A 24,888-nucleotide genomic window follows, 5' to 3' on the forward strand; every position below is an offset into this window, starting at 1 on the left:
TGAATAATTGGGTAGGTAATCTAGGTATGTTAGATTATGCAACAAATAAAGATAAAAAGAATAAAAATATACGAATATATTTATTTAAAATATAATTCCTTTTTTTAATAATTGGGAAGAGGAGAGCGTTTGTGGGAAGAATCGAACCCACAACCTATCAAATTAATGTCTTATTTTTATACTATTTGAGATATAGCTAATAAAGAACTATATAAAACAAAATTTACAAAGTTAAAGGCTAAAGTAAATTTGATGGTGATATATATTTGGACATTTGTTTATGAGCTATTGATTTGTTATTCTTAGATAATATTATTTTGATGAGGGTTTGCCAGTTTATTACACAAATGTACTCCTCCGGTCCATAATATTTGTTTATTTGTTTATTATATTTTTCTAATAAATTAATGAGGGGTAAATATAAAAAAATGATAATTAATGTTCTCTTGATTTTCTAACATGACAAATATTATGAACAAAAAAAATTTCTCAAATACGACAAATATTATGTACCGGAGGGAGTAGTAGATTGTGGTAGAAGCATTATAATTACAAATGTCGACAATAAAATTGCTATTCGTATAATACCATCATCTAATTTTAGAAAAAGTTATCAAGTTTTTATAAATACGATAAATGATTCTTCTAATGATGATAGAAACATTAATTAGTATTAAAAACATTTTTAGCATAGTTTTTATTTTATTTTTAAAACTTAACTTTAATTTATTTGCAATAACTATAATTGGATGACATACTTGAAGTTTAAAGAAGTTGTATATTAAAATGGATAGAGAGACTAACTCGTTGACGAAAATAAAGATAGGAGACCATATCATTTAAATTTCAAACAAAAGGGATTGAAATGTAAACTATGACATATATAAAGGATCTTATGGTAATTTGTTCTAGATTCAGTTATCAAATTCAAAGCTCTGCCTAAAATGGTCAATGATTACGTGGAACTAACACACAAGTGGCAGTGGAGCCTACAAGAAACAACGCCACGTGGAACCACTAAATATAGATGCAGTATGACATGTTAAAATGTGGACCACCGAACCGTTCGCAGATTGTCTCTGGAAATAAAAGCAGAAAACCCATCACAAACCACGTGTCGCTGGACCCCACAACCAGTTATCTGAATGGCAAATCCCGTAAATAACAAATATACTAAAGGTCAAAAGTGGGCGAGAGTATTTAATTTGGAAAATAAAAGAAATCTCCCCAAATTCTGCCGGGTTAACTCGAGCCAACCCTGTTGCCTGCTTCGAAGCAGACAACGAAAGAGACGGAAAGTAACAACGATACGTCACTCTACCCTTCACTAGCTTCCGTTAACCTTTACCACACACAACCATCCCAATTCTATTTATTTCTTTATTAAAATCAATTATATTTATTTATTTAATTATTAATTATACAGTAAAATTGTTAATAATTTCACAGTTTCAGATTTTTTAATATTTGTCTCATTTTAGATAATTAAGCTAATAAATAAATAAATTATATAAAAATATCATATCTTAAATTTTTGATGGTATTATATTAATTTTTAACTAAATAGTATTATACCTGGAATTATAATCTAACTTTATTGTTAGATTATATACATATTATAAGTCATAATTATAATGCTATTTCTAAATTGACAATAAAATTGACATTACCACCAATTTATAGTTTAATCGGTTAACTAATTCAATAAATTCAAAAATTGGACTGTAGTTTTAACATTTTTAAAATAAGTCGAATCAAACTGACTTTAATTTTTATTCGAATTGGTTCTATTCGGTCCGATTAAGTTCTTAAAAACACTAATCCTGGGTAAAACAGCATAGCTTACTTGCTAGGATTTAATTATTATAGCTAAGCCAATAGGTTGTACTAGGTTTTAAATATTGGGATAATTACATCCTCTGAAAGTGCATTACAGCACGAGCTAGAATTAGAAATCCATTAAGCAACCCCACCGTTATCTCACGGCAATAACCACGCCTTCAGTACTATTATTTCCGGTTAACTAGCCGTCCTTTTAACCTGCCGCTCCGGTTAATCCTCTAACCAAAGTTAGTTCAGTTAGCGTTACATTTTCCTTACATTAAAACATTAACACAACATAAACACAAGACAAAGCAAAAGCAGGAGATAAAAATAACAGTTAAAGTAAAGCAAAGCAAAGAACACGTAATATAAGACGCGCGCGAAGAAGCGGTTTTGTTATAACGGCGTTTTTATTGTGTCTCTATTTACACACAAACTTTTTATTTAGTGAGAGAAAAATCAAAATCCACCAAATTTCTTACCCACCTCAATTTTTTAGAGAGAGAAACACTGGTTTTTCAGCTGATTTTAAGTCGTTTTGTAACCGTTCTAAGTGGTTTAGCGTTACTTCTTTTAATTTCTTGGGATCTTTGGATCGTTACAGAGTTGAAGATAAGAGTAACCGGTGTAATTATTGCTGATTTAAGTGTATATATTAAGAGTAATTTTAAAGGGTGTTGAGAAAGTTTGAATCTCTTTGTTGTTGACTTGGATTTTGTTCTAAAATGATGGCTTCAAATCGGGTCGGGTCGTTTTCTCAGGGTGGTAATGAAGGTGAAGTCTGAATGAAATGTTACTGTTTGTTTCTTGGGAAAGTATGGGAAAATGCTGAGAAGTTTTGTTTTTCTTTGGGTTTCAGGTAGAAGCGGTGGAGATGATCTGTATACTGACTTATGGAAGGCTTGTGCGGGCCCACTTGTGGATGTTCCTAAGGATGGTGAAAGAGTGTTCTATTTTCCTCAGGGTCATATGGAACAGGTAAGATTTTTTTGTTTTTTCGAGTTTTTTTTTGGGGTTTTTTTTAGGTATTATGGTGAAATGATGAATGGGGGTTTGTTGGTTTAATTGGGGTTTAAAAGTAGTGGTTTTGTTTTGGATGAGATATTTGAATAAATGTTGCTAATTTTGGATTGTCTATGTAGTTGGAGGCATCTACAAATCAGGAGTTGAATCAAAGGGTTCCTCTGTTTAATCTTCCTTCCAAGATCCTTTGCCGTGTTCTTCATATTCAGCTTCTGGTAATTCACTCTCTGATTTCAATTAATTGCCTTTAAATTAGTTTCCGGCTCTTTAATTTTCGCCTTTTCTATTTGTAATGTTGATTCAATTTGTTAATTTTCCATGGGAATTATGAACTTAATTGAGCTAAATCCGTTATGTGAATGATTGTACTACTTGCGTAGGCGGAGCAAGAGACAGATGAAGTTTATGCACAAATTACTTTGCTGCCAGAAGCAGATGTAAGAACTTACCAGACTTTTTTTTATTTTAATTGCAATACCCTATAATTGTAAATTTGTAATGATGTTCAAGGCTTGATTTCATTATAATGGCTTTGAAATGTTTTAAAATTCTGCAGCAAACTGAGCCTACCAGTCCAGATCCATGCCCAGCGGAGCTGTCAAGACCTTCAATTCACTCCTTTTGCAAGGTTTTAACTGCTTCTGATACTAGCACTCATGGGGGATTTTCTGTTCTCCGTAAACATGCTACTGAATGCCTTCCACCGCTGGTAATTTTTGTTAATGGTCAATTTCTTTTGGTTTTATCCCTTTGATCTCAAAATAATTGTTAAACTGATGTCGTTTTTGGATATTTTTTAGGACATGGCCCAACCAACTCCAACACAGGAATTGGTGGCCAAGGATCTTCACGGTTATGAGTGGAGGTTTAAGCATATATTCAGAGGTAAAGTTTGTATATGCCTTGTTTGTTTATGATGATAAGGATTCTTTTCACGTGACAGTCATGTTTCCTTTTATGGCTGGTTAAATTATTGATCATGTTACTGTCATCTATATCAAATGAACAGGACAACCACGGAGGCACTTGCTCACGACAGGTTGGAGTACATTTGTTACTTCTAAGAGATTAGTTGCTGGGGATTCATTTGTCTTCCTCAGGTATTCAATTTGTCTTATCTTCTTTCTCCAATGTTTTCAGATAATTCAAGGGATGAAACGGCTCTTAACGGTTCATAATTAACTGTTCAGGGGGGAGAATGGTGAGTTGCGTGTTGGAGTGAGACGAGTTGCTCGTCAACAGAGCAGTATGCCATCATCTGTGATATCAAGTCAGAGCATGCACCTCGGAGTGCTAGCAACAGCATCTCATGCTGTTGCAACGCAAACTCTTTTTGTGGTCTATTATAAACCGAGGTAGAACAGATCCTCTTTTGGATTTAAGTCTTAAATATTTTCTTGTTTAAAAATCTCTATTGTATGCGTCAATATGCTTACTGATCTTCTTTAATCTATCAGGACAAGCCAGTTCATTATAGGCTTGAACAAATATTTAGAGGCTGTCAACAATAAGTTTGCAGTGGGCATGAGATATAAAATGAGGTTTGAAGGCGAGGATTCTCCTGAAAGAAGGTAGAAATTTTTTCATTTTAAAAACATGTACCAAGTGAGTTGAAAAAAACTCGACGGCCTCTAATTTTGATGTTTGTTGATTTATTCAGATTTTCAGGTACAATTGTTGGAGTTGAAGATTTTTCTCCTCACTGGGCTGATTCCAAATGGCGTCACTTGAAAGTAATACATTTTAGATTAAGTTGTAACTTTTTGTAACTCTTTTCTATATATGAAATGAAATAGATGATCTGAAGAATTGATGTCAATAATTATCTGTTCATTCAACTTTTTTCTCTTTTTAGGTTCAGTGGGATGAACCTGCATCTATTCCAAGGCCTGATAAGGTTTCCCCATGGGAAATAGAATCATTTGTGGCCTCAGTTCCATCAAACATGACTCAACCAGTCCCAGTGAAAAACAAAAGGCCCCGACCACCAGTTGAAATTCCCACTCTTGGTAAATATGATAACTCTATTCTTTTTCTTGACTTCCTGCTTGCGAATCAGTTGGGTTTTTTTCTAACATATTGTTCTCTATGCTATGGATTTCCCTTTTATGTTTGTTAGATGTATCTACAGCTGCATCACCCCCTTGGAATTCTCGATTGACGCATTCCCATGATTTAACGCGATTGAGTGCTACTGCTGAAGGCAGAAGGAATGAGAACCATATCATGTGGCATCAAAATCAGACTGATGTTAACAGCCATATCACTTCTATGCCGAGGACTCCAACTGAAGGGGGTTGGCTATCTTCCTCACGTATGAATATTTCTCCGCATCTATTCCAGGAAGAAGACAGCAAAAGTGTCTCCAACTGGCCTGCTGTCTCAGGCTATTCAACTCTGCAGTCGTCAAAGTTGAATGAACCAATCCTTGACCCTGTGGAGAAAGTAAGAAAATCAGAGGCAACTAATAGTTGCCGATTATTCGGCATTGATCTCATAAATCATTCTGAACCAATCAGTTTGTCTTGTGGCACTACTGAAGCACACGTCTTGACTACTGTGTCAGCAGCCGAGTCTGATCAAAAATCTGATATATCCAAAGAAAGGAAACTGGAACAGTTGCATGTCTCACCAAGAGATGTTCTTAGCAGGCAGAATTCTGCTCTCACAAGAAGTCGCACCAAGGTATTAAAAGTTGGACGGTTACTTGAAGTACTAGTCACTATATGAAAATGTAAATGCGTAAGGTTTCTTAAAACGAAGTTTCTTGCACTTGTTGTCAACAGGTTCAAATGCAGGGTTTTGCTGTTGGCCGGGCAATTGACTTGACCATGGTAAGAGGGTATGACCAGCTTTTAGACGAGCTAGAGGAGATGTTTGACATTAAGGGGCAACTGCACCCTCGGGATAAGTGGGAAATTGTTTACACTGACGACGAAGGGGATATGATGCTTGTTGGAGATGATCCATGGCCGTGAGTGTTTAGTACTGTTAATTTTCAGAAATTAGTACAATTTGCAACATTTTAGCGATAATATTACCATCATACCATTGCTTAGTCGTAATTATTGTTCAATTTGCATTATGATTCAGTGAATTCTGCAACATGGTTAGAAGAATCTTAATATGCTCAAGTCAGGATGTGAAGAAGATGACAACCGGAAGCAAACTACCAATGTCCGCAATGGAAGGCGACGGGACTGTAATAAGCTCAGATTCAGCTGATAACTAAGTCACGGGGCTACAGCTTTCCAGTTTCCGCCAGTTATGTTATTTTTTTCTCGTGGCTTGCTGTTGTTGTTTGTTTTCCGGGTTACGTAGGGTTGCATCTGGAGGAAATGATTAGAGGGAAGATTGGCTAGTAGCAAGGCTCAGTTTTTGTTTAGAGCTAACTACCTAAAAGAGACTCTAAAAGATTAATATTTAACTCCGGTTCTAATGTAGTGGGATAGTCTGTACATGTTTTAGTATTTGATGGTAGAGTGTCTGTAAATATATTTGGAAAATGTAATTTTGGTTCTTGGAGTGGGAAGTGCCAGCTCTCTATAATGGGCTCTACCTCTACGGAATAATTAGCAACTGGATGGTGGTGGAAGTGCAGAGCAGTGACCCATTTCCTTTTATGTGTGCTGCTCTGAGCACTGTGGTGTCACGGGTTTGTGTTGTGCGGTGTGGTCTCATTTTTATTGCTTTGTTTGGGCAGGCAAAACATGATGTACAATGTAATGGCCCCATGGGATGGGAAGGACAGTGTTGTGCTCTCTGTTGTGTTCCATGTGTTGGTCTCATTACTTCTGCAACACTTTTACTTTCCTTCAGAGGAGTGAGGTGAGGACCCAGTTTGCATTCATTTTTTTGTGGAATTGACCCAATCTCTATGCACTTATTTTCTTTGCAGCCCCTCACTATCTTCACCAATCAACTACTTACATATCATCAAATTCATCCAAAATTTTAACATTCCTCTTCCAATATCTTTTATAAAAAAAAAAATCAAACGCACAAGATCTAAAATCTTCATCAGTGGAACTCTTAACATAATTCTAAAACTCAATATTTAAAAACTACTACTAGTATATTTTAAAGAACTCTTAACATAATTCTACAAGCTGTTTTTCCTTTTTACTTTATCTTGATGGAAATTCATGTTGTTTTTCTTTGCGGAAATTCATTTTGTCTTCCATTATAAACGTATAATTCTAACTAAACAACTATGTATATTGGTTTTAGAATTTAATATGTGCATCTTATTCAAGCGTCTTATTAATAATTATATGCTAGGTTAGCTGAAATATATTCTTAATTTCTAAATTGTCACTTCTGTAGTTGTTGGCTCAATGAAAATTCTTATTTTTCACAAAAAAAGATATCAATATAAATTGGCTTATAATCGAGAATAGTAAAACCATCAATAAAAGTACATTGGACGACAAATAAAAGCATTTATAACACAATCTATAATTTAGGATACTCAAAATCCGTGTTTTCGGACTGGGCTTTTTGGTTTGACTGCAAACTGGTGGCCAATTCAGTTTGCTTCTTCTTAAGATCTAAAAATATGGTTTAGCCAATCTGAACTTGAAAAAATTGTATGAACCGTAACGAACTGTAACTCAAATGATATAAACGGTAGACAATAAATTTTCAAAAAATATGGGTTGAATTTCTCCCATGAACGCTCCCCTCCCAATTTATCAAAAAAAGAAAAGATAGAATCTCATTAATTAAATTATTTGATTCATTTATTTTTATGAACCAAACATCGATCTTTTATAAACGTGGCCATGAATAAAATTAATATATAGATATTTTAATTTATTATAGTAATAATTTCTGATAATTTTAGTAGCCCCTTATGTGTATTGTCATAAAAGTGTTTAATTTTTAAACTAAAAAAAACTTAATATTTTAATATAGTATAGATTTAGATGTTGATATAAATAGTGGTAATTTTATGAAATACACCATAAATCAATTTGTTCTTTACAAAATCAGTAGCAATAAATAAATCTATAAATAAGAGAAAGACAAAATAAATAATTATATGAATAAAAGAACAATTTTATAAATAAAATATTATAGATTTACAATAATTTGTTTTCAAAATGTTTAAATCATTACAAAAAACTTAAAAAATTACATAAATCTAAAAACGAGTCTAGAAATCCATAGCGCGAACGGAAAAGACAAACGAAAAAACGACCGGAAACGACGAGAAATCCATCGGAAGGAGACGAATGGAAGCCCGAAATGGAAAAGCGAACGGACAGACGAACGAAAAAATAACCGGAGAAGACAAACTGAAAATCAAACGAAAAAGGAGAAGAAAAAAAAAGAAGAAAACTTTGAGAGAGAAAAAAAGTGGCTATGTAAAAATTTAACCTGAAATGAAATTAAAATTTCTATATATAGTGGGTACTTTTATAAATAAATTAGAAAAATAGGTAGCGTAGAAAATAAGGAAAAGATGGGCCAAAATGCAGTAAATACTTTGCAAAAAACAAATATTTGGAAAATAATCCCGTATAAATATCAACATTTCTGACTGCATAATAAAATGTTTTAATAAGTGATTTGCATTATATCAATGACACACACACACATTACATATAGATATATGTTTACTTATTTTTTTATTGGATGATAATTAACATAATTCATTCAATAGTGATAAATTAATTAATTACAATATTTTTTACAATAAGTAAACATATATCTATATATGATGGCGGATTTTCTTTTATTTTGGCTAATATTTGACAATATTTTTTTTATCAAGATTTCAGACACAAATGGAGAAGTTGTTATTACGACGTCTTTTCATCTTTAAAGAAATTATCAGATTTATTGAAATTTAATTTTTTTATTGATGATGGGAAGCTGAAGTGACAATTATTTTTAATTTAATTTTTCGGTTTATATCGTAAATACTTTTTCATTGAATGAAATTCATATAAAAACTACTAAAGGATATATGTAAGATTTAATTATTTTGAAGGGGTTAAATTTGTTGAATTGTGAAGCCGAAAGTGTTTTACAATTTTCAGACAGATGAAGCAATTATTTTGATTCGACAACCTAACCTCATACTCTATACTTTAACTGATCAACAACCTCAATTCTTATATTCAAGTAGGAATACTCGTTATTCCCGCTTAATTGTTTTTGAAGAAGTTTAAGTTCAAATCAGTGTTTTCAAACCCGGACCGGACGGTTCAACCGGTTAAATCGGGAACCGGAGGCCAGTCCGGTTCAATTGCTGCTTAATACCCGGATTTACGGTTCAACCAGTTTGAACCGGAAAAATCCGCAAGAACCGAAAACCCGTTGGACCGTAAAACCCATCAAACCCGGCCGGTTCACACTAAACCCAAATAAAAGGGATGATTCCAAATGATAGGGGTTGAGAAGATGATGGTTTGGTTGGTTCTCTAGATCGGCTGGGATTTAAGAGATTTAATTCAAAGAAAAATAATAGTAAATCTTTACCTTTTAGTTTATATATGACAATAGAAGCTTTAGTTTTAGTTTATGTATAAGCTTCATTAAAGAGATGATATAAATATATGCTCTTATATTTGGTTTATGTGAAAGCTTTAGTTTGATGGTGAGAAAGATGATTGTGGCGGCTGGGTGTTAATATTTTGAGAAAAGAGATGACAATAGCTAGGTTAAAAAGTTGAGGTAATAGGTTATTTATTGGGCTGGGCCCATATGATTGTTTGTTTTTAAATATAATAAATTTAAGAAAGTCACATGATTAGTTTATTTTGTTTATGTTTTAGATTTGTTTTTACATATATTATAATTTATGTAAATATTTTTATTTTTTAGTTAAACGGTTGAACCAGCGGTTGAACTGGTTAAACCTTGAACCGCTGGACACACCGGGCCTGCTAGCGGTCCGGGTTTTAAAACATTGGTTCAAATAGCGCAAGAAAAGTCAATTACAGTAACTTAACTGTATAGAGTAATAAAATCCTAATCCAACGATAATGACTTGCTGGATTTCATCAAGAAATAAGACCCACGACTCAAAATTTTCAACTTACTTATCCCACTAACCCACCAATAAATACACATAACTTAACCTCATCAATCATTAAAAACCTGTAGAGTACTGAACCAACGATCCCAAAGAATGTCCACCACCACCGCAACCACCAATGCGCCGCCTCTTCACACCGTCAAACCAATGCCTCAGACACTTTTCAACCGTGTATTTGCTCCAATTTACGCTTGTGCCATCCTCGCCTTGCTTTATCACCAAGCAAGCAACCTCTTCTTCTCCACCACCTTCATTTCTTCATCTATAAACTTTATTTTGCTTATCTCCGACCTGGTTCTCGCCTTCATGTGGATCAACACGCAGGCTCTTCGTATTTATCCTGTCCATCGCCAACAGTTTCCAGAAAATCTCAAGAAATTAATGGAGAAGAGTGAATATCCAGGTTTGGACGTGTTTATATGCACTGCAGATCCTTATAAGGAACCGCCGATAAGTTTAGTGAACACAGCTTTGTCCGTAATGGCTTATGATTATCCGACGGAGAAGATTTCTGTTTATGTTTCCGATGACGGTGGTTCTTCGTTGACTCTGTTTGCTTTGATGGAGGCTGCTAAGTTTGCTGCACATTGGCTACCGTTTTGCGACAAGGAGAAGATTATAGATAGGAGTCCTGAAGCATTTTTTCAATCAAAACAAAGTTATTTTAGTCCGGAGTTGGATAAATTAAAGGTGAGATTAATTTCTTATTTACTAGATTCGTTTTTTAATTATTGCTTTGATTGGAAGATAAACGGACCATAAAAACAAAAAGATAAACTGTTTTTTAATTTTGACAAAGATATATTTTAGGAGGGTCAATCATTAAAAAATACGTGCTTTTTCGAATTTTGTAGTTTATTATTATAGTTTAATTTTTTAAAATCGTCAATTTTAATCCTTTTTAATTGTAACTCTTTATTTAAATTAGAGTGAAAGTAGGTTCAAATATGCTATCATGTTTGAAATTTTTTGATAGTAAAATAGTAAATTAGGAAAATATAAAGCAATATGAATGACATATTTACATTTTTTTGCCCTCTATTTAAATAAATACAGCAATTTAAACTGAAAATTAAAAAATAAACTAAAATTGATAATTCTAAAAGTTTGGACTATAAAGGGAAAAACACATAAAAGTGGGTATATCTTCAATAATTAAATCTTTTTAGGAAGAAAAGTGCTTGCCATTTATGTTAGAATTCAACATATACATATACACATATTATATTATAAATTTTCTTTTTGGGTAGATATGATATGATTTGATTGAACATTGCTATATCAATTGGATGTTTGTGAAAAATAAAATAAAAAATCTGGATGTTAATGCAAGAGTGGGATATGCTAGATAGGGTGTATATTCGCTGAGAGATTACTGATTGACTCGCTAATAATGCAAACTGTTCTTAATTACCATATAAATTATAATTAGTCCTCACTATTTTTTTTTGCTTGCTTACTTACTTACTTACTGTAAAGGTTGTTGGGTCTATAATTGGCCATTCTCTTCTTCTAGTTATTTAATTATTTTATGTTTTCTAGGAGTCTAATTGCAGAACTGTTACAACCGTCTGTTTAATTATAGAATTGTTTATTCATTATAAAAAGTAGAAATTTATAATGAGTGGGTTGGTACTTGGTACTATACAGCTGAAAATGACGAGAGATTCTTAGAAAGACTCAGTCCACCACGTCATCCGTGGACTAAGCCTATCATATAATGACACATCATTAAAATAATGGCAATCTTGTAAATTCGTTTATTACTTATTTACACTTTTGAATAGTAATATTACAAGATTGCCATCATTTTAATGATGTGTCATTATGTGATAGGCGTAGTCCACGGATGACGTGGTGGACTAACTCTACCTAAGAATTTCTCGAAAATGACGGTTTCTGTAATATAGTATCAGAGTCGTGTTTCAACTTGAGCTGGAGACTCGGAGTGGGAGTTTAGGTTTATCGAACCCAAAAAAATCAAATCTTTTCAACTTTTTATAATTCTAACCAAAATTTCGAAACTTTATCAATTTAGTCACATTTTAAATGTTTCTAGCGATTTTAGCCAATCCGTTGTAATCAATTTAATAGCGTAATCTCACTGACTCTCTACACTGTAAAAAAATTATGGCCATGACCAAAAGACTCTGCTATCTTTCACTTTTTTATACTTATTATTGCAGTGTGTCACACGATGAGTGAATAGTTCATAATTTTACGTGGCGAACTAGGTTCACATAAGAATTTCTCGTCAAGTAGAGGCCTCTGAGGAATCAGGATAGTCTAATTGCTTGGACAGCCTCAACCGCTCCTACTATATTTTTTTCGTCTTTATAATTGTTAATTGAATTTTTATTACGCAAATTATTCCGCTTTTGTCATTTTATTTTTGAGGAACGACATATAATTTGGTCTAAAAAATTGGAAACAATAATTAATAGAGGGTAACTAAATAACAAAAATTATAGTCTTAATTAAGGTCTAGAGAATCAAATGAATAGTAGTGAACATTATGGATTGGTATGATTTGGCACAGGACATGTACGAGAGCATGAAATTTAAGATAGAGCATGTTCTTGAGAGAGGAGCAGTTGACGATGAATACATTAATGGAGACCAAGACCGAGAAGCCTTCGACAAATGGACCGATAAATTCACAAAACACGACCATCCTACCGTTATTCAGGTTTGCATTTCGCCGCCATAACTAATCTCATATACCTTAACATGTAATTAATAAACCAATTAGCTATAACACTGAGCAGGTTCTGCTAGACTCGAGCAAAGATAGAGACACCACTGGACGTCAAATGCCAAATTTTATATATTTCACTAGACAAAAGAGCAAGACTTTTCCTCACCACTTTAAAGCTGGCGCTCTCAATGCTCTGGTATGTCATTTTCAAAGTTTTAATAACTGTTGTTAATGAAATTTGATTATTCTAGCTAACCGAAGAATGGAACGAACCAAAGCGAAAATTTATCGTAGTTTTGTTTTCGATTAATTCGGTTTCGTTATAACACATAATAACGTTTGTATTTCATATATTTGCTTGCAGCTAAGGGTATCAGCTGCCATGACGAATGCGCCAATAGTCTTGACCTTAGACTGTGACATGTATTCTAACGATCCACAAACGCCACTACGTGCACTTTGTTACATAAGTGATCCTGACCCTCAATTTAATTCCAAATTAGGGTATGTCCAATTTCCTCAAAGATTTCGTGGACTCAACAAGTATGACATTTACGCTTGTTCATACAAACGTCTATATGAGGTACAGCCAATTGGTTTTGATGGCCTGATGGGTCCCAATTATCTTGGAAGTGGCTGCTTTTTCTCGAGAAGAGCTCTGTTTGGTGGTCCTTTAGCTCTAGTGCCACCTGAAATATCTGAGCTGAGACCGGACCATGTTGTGGACACACCCCTCCAGTCCCAATCAACTTTGGCTCTAGCTCATCAAGTTGCAAAATGTGATTATGAGGAACATACTCTGTGGGGCTCCAAGGTAATATTATATATGAATTATTAAATGGTTATCCATTTAGTCAAATCTTGGTTCCAAAGAAATTGATATGGGAATCCGAACTCAAAATTTTGAAACCGAACTAGTCGATTCAGTTAATTTTTTAGTTTGGTTTAGTGTGGACTATAATTTAACTGGATTTTATGTTTAAATCAAACCGAACCGACTAATGAATATATATTGACTCAATTTCAATTGTGAGTTATTTTTTTAATTTTTTGATGTTAACATGTGCAGATAGGATTTAGGTATGGATCGTTATCTGAGGATTTTTTAACAGGATTGCGTATGAATTGTGAGGGATGGAAATCTATATTTTGTCATCCTAAAAGAGCAGCATTTTTGGGTGATGCTCCACTCACTTTGATTGATCTATTGACCCAGCAAAAGAGATGGACTCTAGGAGTTCTTCAGGTTGGGTTCTGTAAATATAGCCCGATTACCTTTGGGGTTAAGCATATGGGCCTTTTAATGGGCTTGGGTTATGCACAATCTACATTTTGGGCTAGTTGGTCAATACCCGTTGTCACATATGCTGTTCTTCCCCAGCTGACCCTTCTCAATGAAGTTCATATCTTTCCAAAGGTATGTCCTCAACTCCTTTTTAGAGCTATAATAATATAATACATTATATGTGATATCTGCACTTTTATAAATTTGAAATTTTAGAATTTAAACTTTTTATTTCTTTTAAATTCGTTTTTCAATTTTTTAAAAATTATTATTAGCTACGTTCCGATCACAGCAGTACTATATCATATTTGCACACATTGTTATTTTTTTTTATTAATATGGATATGAGATTTATTTTTGTCTTTTCAGTGCACACAGATGATCCGAAAACAACTAGAAAAACATTTTTTGGTATATTTTTAAAAGTTAAGACACTAATGTAGAAAAATTAAAAACCCAAACACTAAAAAATCTTTTGATTATAAAATTAAATTACCCATTTGAAGCCTTGATTATGTGCAGGCATCAGATCCATGGTTTCTTCTGCATGTGTTTCTATTTCTTGGTGCATACGGACAAGATTTTCTAGACTTTATCTTGATTGGCGGGTCGATCAAATCTTGGTGGAATGATCAGAGAATTTGGCATATAAGGGGACTAACATGTTACATATTTGGCTTCATGGAGTTCTTCCTTACAACATTAGGGTTTTCAAGATTTGGGTTCAATGTGACAAGCAAAAACATTGATGACGAACTAAGCAAAAGATACGATCAAGAAATGTTTGAGTTCGGAGTTCATTCGCCCATGTTTGTTACCCTAACAATGGCAGCTTTACTTAACTTGAGTGCACTTGTCAAAGGGATGATCGATGTTTGTAGAGGCACCAGTATTATTGAAGGAGCTCTTATGCAAATGCTGGTTACTGGTTTTGCTGTGGTGAATTGTTGGCCAATTTATGGAGCTATATTTTTGAGAAGCGATAAAGGAAAAATGCCTACTGAAACTACTCTTACGGCAGCGTTTTGGGTAAGTTTGTTTTATTTGGCATCGTTTTTTATTCTCAATTTAGGAGCTTGAGGGAGAGTTGATTCGTTTTTTGGTTTAATGATCCTGTTGATATAGGATTCGCATATATTTTGCTCAACTTTCTAAAAATTGGGAGTGAAAGGAGTTTGAAACTGAATGAATTAATATAGCACACTTGAATTTATTTATTTACGCACTGCGCTTTAAATTTCATTTTAATTCATTGCTTTTCTTTATAAAATTGTGGAGGGAGAATGCTTATCCAAAAAAATGAACATATGACATTAGTAAAATGTTGTCGAGCATTTATATTATTTGAATTATACTTTGTTAGTTTTAGTTAAATTTAATAGATATTTTATACTTGAGTCTAATTTATCTTATTTTATCTCTTTATCTGAGATGACGTAAAATGTTTGAAGCAATTGAGGCTGAAAATAACAACAAATTATCTGATCATTTGAAATTGAAGGAGTAAATTAAGTGAAAACGTCTACTATAAGGAATAATTATACAACGCAACGGTTGCAACACGTCATTCGTGCAACAAACCAATGAGGCGTTAGCCATGTGCAAATGTTTAATGATAAAAAAATAAGTAATAAATAAACATTGCCTATTGAAAATGATTATTGGCTTGTTGTAAAAATGACGTGACACATCCGTTGTGTGGGATAAACACTCATACTATAAAGTTATTTTTATTTAAAGTGACTATTTTAAAAATGTGGTTGCTTGAAATAGGGAACTTGGTCTTATTTGATTTTTAGTTTTAGTTTCAAAGAATAAAATAAATTTTGGTTCGATTTAAATAATTAATAAAGTTTAACAGTAATTTGTCTGATCTTGAAATACTATTTTTGGAATTTGAATGAAGTCAGATCACGTGATTGACCACATAACTTGGACGGGTCACAGGTGTGTATATGTACTATGACATATTGACATGAGGTTGAGACCAAATTTTAGTTAAGCACAAGGTATAAAAAAACCCTTGTAGTATTCACAAAAATATAGATTAGCTCTTTTATTTTTTTAGGTATAATTAAGCCCTTTTTATTTTCAAATAGAACAAATAATCCCTTTCATCCAACATTATTAAAAACGCTCGTTAATGGCTGACATGACTTTCATAATCATATAGGAAAAAAGTTCAAAAAAAAAAATTAATGTGTAAAATATTTACCAAATATTTGAAGGGGGTAATTGTCCGAAAAGTAAATTAAAAGGGTTTATTTGTTCAATTTTAAAATAACGAGAGTTTTATTATTCAATTTTAAAAGTACGAGAGTTTGATTGTGCCCAAAAAAGTAAAAGGACTGATCTGTACTTTTGAGGAAAAGTCGAAGGTTTTTTTGCACCTTTTACCTTTTAGTTATATTCTGTATTGGCACAATATATGTGTATACTTGGGCCGGTAATTTTTTACATGATCCGTTAACACAAAACCGCACGAAGTTAATCCACCTTTGGAAACAAAGCTTCCACCCACCAAAATATAAGAATTTGATGTAAGTTTATTAGTAGTATATTATATTGGATTACTTTCCAACAATCCGACCTGCCTTAGTCAGAAGCTTGACACCGAATATGATTGCTCAATAATAGCAGGACAACTAGCATCAATGGTTGCCATCAAATTGATGTACATATACGTCCACTATAATATATAAAACAATCAATCAATTCCTTAACAAAAATAAAAAAATCAATTGACCCTAAAATTTATATTTATTCACGCATTTAACCTTTTGTCTTTAGTTTAATCTAGTTGACATTTTTAATTGCAAAGTGTGCCTTCTTAACATTTAAAATTCTCGTTTTATAATTATTTAACTGCTTCTTATCTAGCTGAAACTAGATCTATTTATAGACCAGATTTTTTTATGTAAATTTAAGCCTATTCTGAATCCGTTGGGGCTTTATATTTCATAATTAAACCAAACACTTATACTTTTATATGCGTACTCGAGCCGCCTTTAACAGACTTATATAAATATTATATAAAAATAAAATCTGCACCCGTCTATAAATTAGCGGATTTTTTTTAAATTCAAACTTTAGTCAGGTTTGAGAAGAAAAATTACTGCTCAAGTCCGGTCTAAAAGACAGGTCTGGCCGGGAAACCATGGGCGAATACCCAGACTCATACACAGATATAGCTGAAACAAGTATTTAGTTACAAATTAAAAGGAATTATTGTAAATTGACATATAATATGACTAAGTCATATTTTAATCTAAATTTGAATTTGTATACTTTCTCTCATCTGATTTTTTGACATTTTAAATTTTCATATAATAAATTTATTACTATATAAGAAATAAAAAAAATATTTTTTATAGAATTAAAAGTTAACTTTTAGAATAATAAAAAATCATGTATTTTATACCAATCATTCAGAATTAAATTATTACCATTTTATAGGAGCCTATAGAGAATTTCTCCTCTTGATGGCCTTATATTATATCATCACCCTTTGGGAACAAAGCTTCCACCCACCAAAAAATATGGAAAACCATTCCCATTTTCACACAGTTAAACCAATGCCCCAAACACTCTTCAATCGAATATTTGCACTAATTTACGCTTGTGCCATCCTGGGTTTACTCTATCACCATACAACAAACCTCTTCTTCTCCACAACCTTACTCTGCTTCTCCATAACCCTAATCTTGCTAATATCTGACCTAATTCTCGCGTTCATGTGGCTCAACACACAGACTCTTCGCATGTATCCAGTTCATCGCCAACAGTTCCCTGAAAACCTCAAGAAAGTACTGAAATCGAGTCAGTATCCGAATTTGGACGTGTTTATATGCACCGCCGATCCGTATAAGGAACCGCCGATAAGTGTAGTGAACACGGCTTTATCGGTAATGGCTTATGATTATCCGGCGGAAAAGATATCTGTTTATATTTCCGATGACGGTGGCTCTTGTCTGACGCTTTTTGCTTTAATGGAGGCTGCTAAGTTTGCTGGTCACTGGCTACCATTTTGCGAGGAGAATAATATTATAGACAGGAGTCCTCAAGTTTATTTCGAATCCAGACAGGCTTCTGTTTCAGAGACCGAAAATATTAAGGTGAGATTTTTACTTGCGGTATATCAATATTGCATATCGGGAAAAAATTTAAGGTGAAATTACGTATATAGTTTTACTAGTAGCTATTATATATTTTCACGAATTATGTGTAAATAATTTTAATCAAGATTTTTAAGTTTATCAGTTATAATAAATTTAAGTAATTTAGTTTAATTTCTTTTAACTTCCCTTTTGAAACAGTGAGTATGATTTTGCTCGTGTGGTAGCCTTTGAATATTTATCTAATAAAATCCGTCAATTGAAATTAAAAGAAAAACATAGAAATAGGACACCAGGTGGACCCATTTAAATAGGATGAAGGGTTAACCGTTCCTCGATTTTTTTTAAGTTTTACCAAATAGGCAAATACTACTTCAAAATTTCAAGTTTTTAAAACATGGTTATTAAATTTATGTGTTTTTACAATCAGCCCCCCAAATTTCTTTTTGTACAATCAAGCCCCCTCATATTAAATTCCTAATGCCGCCCCTGTTCACGTGGCCAAAACTAAAATTAATTGACTGAGTTTGACTATAATTGAATTATTTGTTTAAACTAGCAAGGTTTCTGTTGATGTAATAATTTTTCTTTGATTAAAATTGATAAAAATAACAAATGTTTGATTTCTTGTAAAGTCTTTAGACCATTTAAAACTAAATTAAAACATCATTTTTGTGGCTATAATTTTTTTTGAGGATCTTAGAATAAATATTCTAAATTTTAATTGGGTATTATATATTTGCAGTACCTATACTTCAGTTAATTTTTTTACTATAGTTTTAAAGGGTAAGTATGAGGAGAGGATAACGTAGCAGACCCTAAAATATATATAAAAAGTTATCAGGATCGTCTTATTTGAAGTTTGAACTTTGAACTTTGAAGAAATGTCCACAATGACATGTGAATTAGCAAGAAGACAATAATCAGTACTACTTCTTCTTCAACACTGATGTCATTTTTTTATATACACTAGGAAGCAGTTACTTAACAAGTGAAATGTATACTTAACTAGAGTATAATTAAAAAAAGAAATGCATCTATCATTAAGTCAAAACATAATTCAATAGAGAGATTATTTAACTTAAACTTTAATGATGCATAAACTATTTTTTGGTGCACAATTTAATTATGAACATTAACTAACAATGTATGACTATAAGTCTATAATTTTTCCATTTTTGTTGAATGAGAGTTATGTACCGAAAATATATTTAAAATAAATGAGATATATTTCTCATAAATTATAAAATAAACCGGTTAGATTGTCACATATAATTTTTAGGGATTTATTTATCATTTTGATCGAAGATAAAATATATAAAATCATTTTTTTCTAAAAATATTGCAGTTGTTCGAGAAATTTTAATTAATTAATTTCCGTCACTAATTGACTTTTTTTAGTAGTGACTAATAATTGTATTTTATTTATTAATAATAATGTAAATGTTCGAAAGCTGATCATGACATGTTTATATAATTTCCTAATATTGTTAATATTATTTGTTTTGCAATCGGTTTCAAGCAGCATTACTATGGTTGTTGATTATAATTAATGGACAGATAATGTACGAAAGCATGAAATTTAGGATAGAAGATGTTCTTGAGAGAGGAAAAGTTGATGAGCAGTATATCGATGGAGATCAAGAATCCGAATTCTTCAACAAATGGATTGATAAATTCACACGACAAGACCATCCTACTATTATCCAGGTTTGCAGTTCTACTATATACCCTGATAACTGAGAAAATAAACCATACATTTGAAATTTTAATTTTTAGTATAAACTATAATTAAGATTTATAAATGACAAATCAAGAATTTTGACTGTTTTTTTAATTTCATTATTCTGAATCAAAAAAATTTGAGTGTTTATTTTCATGACAGTCACTTGAACAATTTAATAAAAGACTTTATGTAATAATTGTCCACTATTCAATATTCTGCAGTGTTTATAAGCTTTCACTACCTCAAAATTATTATAGGTTTAGTCATCTAAAAATATCTCATCTTTTTAGATTTTTTTATATATATTAATATACTAAACTGTTAAAATTATTAATTTTATCTTATTTTTAATTTTTAATTTCAGTGTATTCATTTTTTTAACGTGAAGTTTTTTCACTCTAAAAATAATTCAAATACGTCCTTCATATTTAGTGCGTAATCTAAATAATCTAGTAATATTTAAAAAGTACTAAAAATTGAGAAATGTGAAGGACATATTTGAACGTATTCTAAATGAAAAAACTTAAATTTGAAAAACTTGATACAGTTTAAACAGAGAATAATGAAAAAAATAATAAAAAAATGGGATATTTTAATGATGTCAGCATTGTGATTTATTTTGACAAAAAATGTGGACAGGCTCTCTTAGATTCAAGCAAGGACAGAGACATTACTGGTCATGAAATGCCAAACCTCATATATGTTTCTAGAGAGAAAAGCAAGACTACACACCATCACTTCAAGGCTGGAGCCCTCAATGTCTTGGTATGCATTTTGTACTTATAGACATTTAAGAACCCCAAATTAAAGAGCTTTGATAAGGTTAAAAAAATTGCACTTCCTGCAGTGTCATTCTTTTACAGAATGGTCGTTCGGTTCGGTCGTTAGATTTATTAAATTTTGATAATTAAACTTTCATTTTTACATCAACAGAAGATTACCATAGAAATTCAGATCTATAATTTGGCAGTTTAAAATTATTTGGTTACCCAATTTTTATTGTCATATAAGCAGTTGTTATTGCTATATTAATCTAAAAATTCAATATTGTAATGTAATAAATTGAACCATGGAAAACATTTTGTAAATTATGTATAGTTTAATAATTGCAAAAAATTATCTGTTGAGTTGAAATTACTATTTTTTGTAACTAAAATTCTCATTGTAAAAGGTTTCAGTTATTTAAAAACTGAATATTTTAAAATTCAGAGAAAGAAAGAGTAATTCGGGATAATAGTAAGGATTAACACATTTTAAGGACCTTGAACTTTACATTTAGTTTATTTGGTTCATGAACTTCAATGTGGTCTTATTTGATCTCTGAACTTTAATTTTTTAATTCATTTAGTCCTTGAATTTCTATTTGGTTTATCTGATCACTGAACTTTGATTTTTTTGCTTCCTCAAATTTTCAAAGGATAGAAATTCAGGGACTAGATAAACTAAAAAATGTAAAGTTTAGAGATCAAATAAGACGAAATGAAAGTTTAGGGGCCGGATAAACCAAAAACATAAAGTTGAGGGATCAAATAAGACCAATGGAAGTTAAAATACCAGATAAACAAAAAATGTAAGGTTAAGAGATTTTAAAATGTATTACTCCTAAAACTAGTAAATAACATATTTAGACATAAAGATACTTAATCAAGAAGTGTTAACGGTCAATTATTGTTATAATTGATGATTTTTTTGCAGCTAAGAGTATCAGCAGCACTAACAAACGCACCGATGATCTTGACATTAGATTGTGACATGTACTCTAATGATCTCCAAACTCCATTAAATGCCCTTTGTTACCTATGCGACCCAGATCCAGCTTTTGTTTCCAACTTAGGTTATGTACAGTTTCCTCAACGATTTCATAGCATCAACAAACATGATATGTATGCTTGTGCCTTTAGACGCCTGTTTGAAATTCAGGCAATAGGTCTTGATGGGTTAAATGGACCCAATTATGTCGGAAGCGGATGTTTTTTTTCTCGACGAGCTTTCTTCGGAGCTCCGTCGACTCTAGTGCAGCCGGAGATTCTTGAGCTAGGTCCTGACCATGTTGTGGATAAACCCCTGCAATCTGACTCAGTTTTGGCATTGGCTCATCAGGTTGCTGGTTGTGACTATGAGAACAACACTATGTGGGGTTCCAAGGTAAGCCATGAATTAGTACATATTGCTGGATAAATGATCCTAATGGTACTAAATTTATTCATTAGTATATATTGCCATGAATTTTAGTTTTTTCCGGTCAAAATATGTGCGGCCGGATTTTGACATGTGTCAATCGAATTTTACTAGCTTTATTTTGAAAACTTGTCGCATATGTATAATTTCATTTTGAAGTGAATTTTTCAGCGAGATTATGCATAAATGGTAAGTATTAAGGTAAAAAGAATAAAATCTAACTGTCATGTGAACATTTTTGGCCAGAAAATCTTCCGATTGAAAAATATAAAACTAAAATAAAATAAACAAAAGTTTGGGTAACCTCAAAATCAATTACCCATCATAGCATTCGTACCACCAATTTTTGATTTTCTGTTTTAATCCAAAATGGTACCGAATATTTTCCCCGAGTTTTAATTCGGTGCTAAAGCTTTAGTTCGTATCAAAGTGGTACACTGTAAATTTAATTTATATTATAAATCATGCCTAAAATGTAACATAAATTTACGGTAATACTTTAAAATGTGCAGATTGGATTTAAATACGGATCATTGGTTGAGGACTACTACACAGGGTATAGATTACAGTGTGAGGGATGGAGGTCTGTATTTTGCCACCCTAAGAGGGCAGCATTTCTGGGCGATGCTCCGATCAGCTTACTTGATCTTCTGAGCCAACAAAAGAGATGGTCCGTTGGGCTCCTCGAGGTTGGATTTTCTAAGTATAGTCCTATATAACCTTTGGTATTAGCTCTATGGGACCTTTGATGGGGCTAGGCTATGCTCAGTACTCGTTTTGGCCTAGTTGGTCTATCCCCATCATTGTTTACTCTTTTCTTCCTCAGCTTGCTCTTCTCAACAAAGTTTATATATTTCCCAAGGTATGTTCTGCAATTCATAATTTGCCAAATTTTATTTTCGCTAAATAAATTAGCATATTCAATATATTATGAAATTGATGAATATATTTTGAACAAATGTTGTATCAGTTTCATCCCATAATCTTATAATTTATGTCAATTATATTTAAACAGTAAATAATGTATAAAGGATCTAAATGATAAAAATAAATAATATTATAGTTTTTTTAATTTATTTAAATTATATAGTATTAGTTTGTAGTTTGAGAATTTTTGAAAACAATATTATCTATCTAATGTTATCAACATTGTTATCATTGAATTTTTTTTGGAATTTTCATGTTAATATCAAAAAATAATTACTTTTTCTCCTCTAATATTACGTCGCAACTACTGATGTTCTTATAATTTTTAAAAGGGAAATTGGCAAAACAAATCCTAACGTTTCACCTTTCAGTGATTTAAGTCTAACGTTTAAAACTTTACAAAGCAAATCCTAACCTTTCCAATTTTTGCATTTTGTAGCCTCATTTTGAATTCCAGTTATTTTGTCATATTTTTTAGGATACATATTGCAGAAAGGAAAAAGGTTGGGATTTTATTTACAAAATTTAAAACGTTGGGATTTAATATGTCAACAATATGGCTGCTACATGCGCAAATAATCGCCGGAAAATAGTTTGGGCTACAAAATGCAAAAATTGAAATGGTTAGGATTTGTTTCGGGACGTTTTAAACGTTAGACTTAATTCGATAAAAAGATGAAATGTTAAGATTTATTTTGCTAATACCCTTTTTAAAAAGTACTAATTAATATCGTTTCCGTACTAATGTTTGATCAAAATTTTGCAGTACTTCTTTTAATTAAATATTTTTTATGGTCAAAAAACAAAATTAGCGCATGAACTTATTTTTATTTCTCAAAAATCCAATAATAAAATAATTTGAATATTTTCTAAAAATATTTTACATTTATTCAATAATATAACAACATATTTACAACTGTTTATATACCAAAAATTGTCAAAGGAAAAACAATTGAATTTTTTAAAAATCATGAAAGAAACCTAATATCAAAAAAGAATAGTAAAAATTCTTTATTTAACTTATTATTAATATTTTCTCCAATTTTGACTAATTTATCATAAATCTATGTTTAATACTGAATTATAATTTATTTTTTTATTTTTTTTATGAACTATATTGTAATTGATGTAAATTAAATTATTAGATCCAAATGTTAAAATTTTTATTTATAATATATTTATAATTTTTTCATATTTATGAATATATTAATTAATTAATTTATTGTGTGTGTTTTAATATCTATTGAGCTACAGTCAAAGTACGTCATACCAATGTATATTATTAAAGTTGATCGAGAGTGGCTTCATATTTGAGTCATGTGCAGGTATCAGATGATCCCTGGTTTGTTGTGTACGCATTTTTAATTCTTGGAGCATACGGACAAGATTTGCTCGACTTTATCTTGACTGGTGGATCGGTCCAATCTTGGTGGAATGACCAAAGAATTTGGCACATACGAGGACTCACATGTTACTTATTTGGCACCATTGAATTCTTACTTCATACTTTTGGGTTTTCAAGATTTGGGTTCAACGTCACAAGCAAAGTAGTTGACGATGAACAACACAAACGATACGAGCAAGGCATCTTTGAATTTGGAGTTCATTCACCCATGTTTGTTACCCTAACAATGGCGGCTTTATTAAACTTGGTGGCTTTTGTCAAAGGAGGGTTTGATGTTTCAAGAGGCGTCGGACGTTTTGAAGATTTGTTTCTGCAGATACTGATTGCAGGGTTTGCTGTGGTGAATAGTTGGCCAGTTTATAAAGCTATATTCTTAAGAAGTGATAGTGGACAAATGGCTAATAAAACTACAAATATGGCATCTTTTTTTGTATGTTTGCTTTGCTGTATAGGCTATTTTGTGTTCTGAGAGTCGAGAGTAATGCTGATTATAGTTTTCACATCATGTGCCTGTAATTTAAATAAAAGTATTAGTAGAAAATAATTATCTATATAGTGTGGAAATGAAAAAAATACTTATATTCCATAACTATATTTATGTAGAAAATAAGTATTTAAAATAAAAATATATATGCTACTTTGCTAGTGATATGCCTATT

The 24,888-nt window shown here is 31.8% G+C and overlaps 3 protein-coding genes across 3 annotated transcripts; all 3 read left to right on the top strand.

Moving 5' to 3' along the window:
* Positions 1-2,131: 2,131 nt before the first annotated feature.
* Positions 2,132-6,665, top strand: LOC126676140 (auxin response factor 9). The gene is made up of 14 exons (XM_050370274.2): positions 2,132-2,598; positions 2,684-2,802; positions 2,967-3,062; positions 3,228-3,284; positions 3,404-3,556; positions 3,648-3,732; positions 3,857-3,947; positions 4,038-4,202; positions 4,305-4,418; positions 4,508-4,580; positions 4,703-4,856; positions 4,967-5,532; positions 5,634-5,821; positions 5,941-6,665. Exons 1-14 carry the CDS (start codon positions 2,550-2,552, stop codon positions 6,077-6,079), a joined length of 2,049 nt encoding a protein of 682 aa, XP_050226231.1. The 5' UTR covers positions 2,132-2,549; the 3' UTR covers positions 6,080-6,665.
* A 3,137-nt stretch (positions 6,666-9,802) lies between these two features.
* LOC126676139 (cellulose synthase-like protein G3) lies at positions 9,803-15,095 on the top strand. Its single transcript, XM_050370273.2, has 6 exons — positions 9,803-10,585; positions 12,435-12,584; positions 12,664-12,789; positions 12,958-13,407; positions 13,663-14,010; positions 14,401-15,095. Exons 1-6 carry the CDS (start codon positions 9,989-9,991, stop codon positions 14,956-14,958), a joined length of 2,229 nt encoding a protein of 742 aa, XP_050226230.1. The 5' UTR covers positions 9,803-9,988; the 3' UTR covers positions 14,959-15,095.
* A 2,271-nt stretch (positions 15,096-17,366) lies between these two features.
* Positions 17,367-24,880, top strand: LOC126677031 (cellulose synthase-like protein G3). Its single transcript, XM_050371458.2, is given in 7 exon segments — positions 17,367-17,993; positions 19,554-19,703; positions 20,359-20,484; positions 21,415-21,864; positions 22,410-22,610; positions 22,613-22,759; positions 24,150-24,880. Coding segments are annotated over 7 exon segments (2,199 nt in total). The 5' UTR covers positions 17,367-17,417; the 3' UTR covers positions 24,699-24,880.
* The last annotated feature ends 8 nt before the right edge of the window (positions 24,881-24,888 follow it).

This window comes from Mercurialis annua, linkage group LG4 (genome assembly GCF_937616625.2).
Source record: "Mercurialis annua linkage group LG4, ddMerAnnu1.2, whole genome shotgun sequence".
NCBI lineage: Eukaryota > Viridiplantae > Streptophyta > Magnoliopsida > Malpighiales > Euphorbiaceae > Mercurialis > Mercurialis annua.

Excerpts from the sequence above, each read along its gene's own strand:
- LOC126676140 (XM_050370274.2), top strand. The coding sequence starts at position 2,550 with ATGATGGCTTCAAATCGGGTCGGGTCGTTTTCTCAGGGTGGTAATGAA. Across the intron at positions 3,285-3,403 it reads CTTTGCTGCCAGAAGCAGAT|CAAACTGAGCCTACCAGTCC; the intron begins GTAAGAACTTAC and ends AAAATTCTGCAG. Across the intron at positions 4,857-4,966 it reads AGTTGAAATTCCCACTCTTG|ATGTATCTACAGCTGCATCA; the intron begins GTAAATATGATA and ends TATGTTTGTTAG.
- LOC126676139 (XM_050370273.2), top strand. The coding sequence starts at position 9,989 with ATGTCCACCACCACCGCAACCACCAATGCGCCGCCTCTTCACACCGTC. Across the intron at positions 12,585-12,663 it reads ACCATCCTACCGTTATTCAG|GTTCTGCTAGACTCGAGCAA; the intron begins GTTTGCATTTCG and ends AACACTGAGCAG. Across the intron at positions 14,011-14,400 it reads AAGTTCATATCTTTCCAAAG|GCATCAGATCCATGGTTTCT; the intron begins GTATGTCCTCAA and ends GATTATGTGCAG.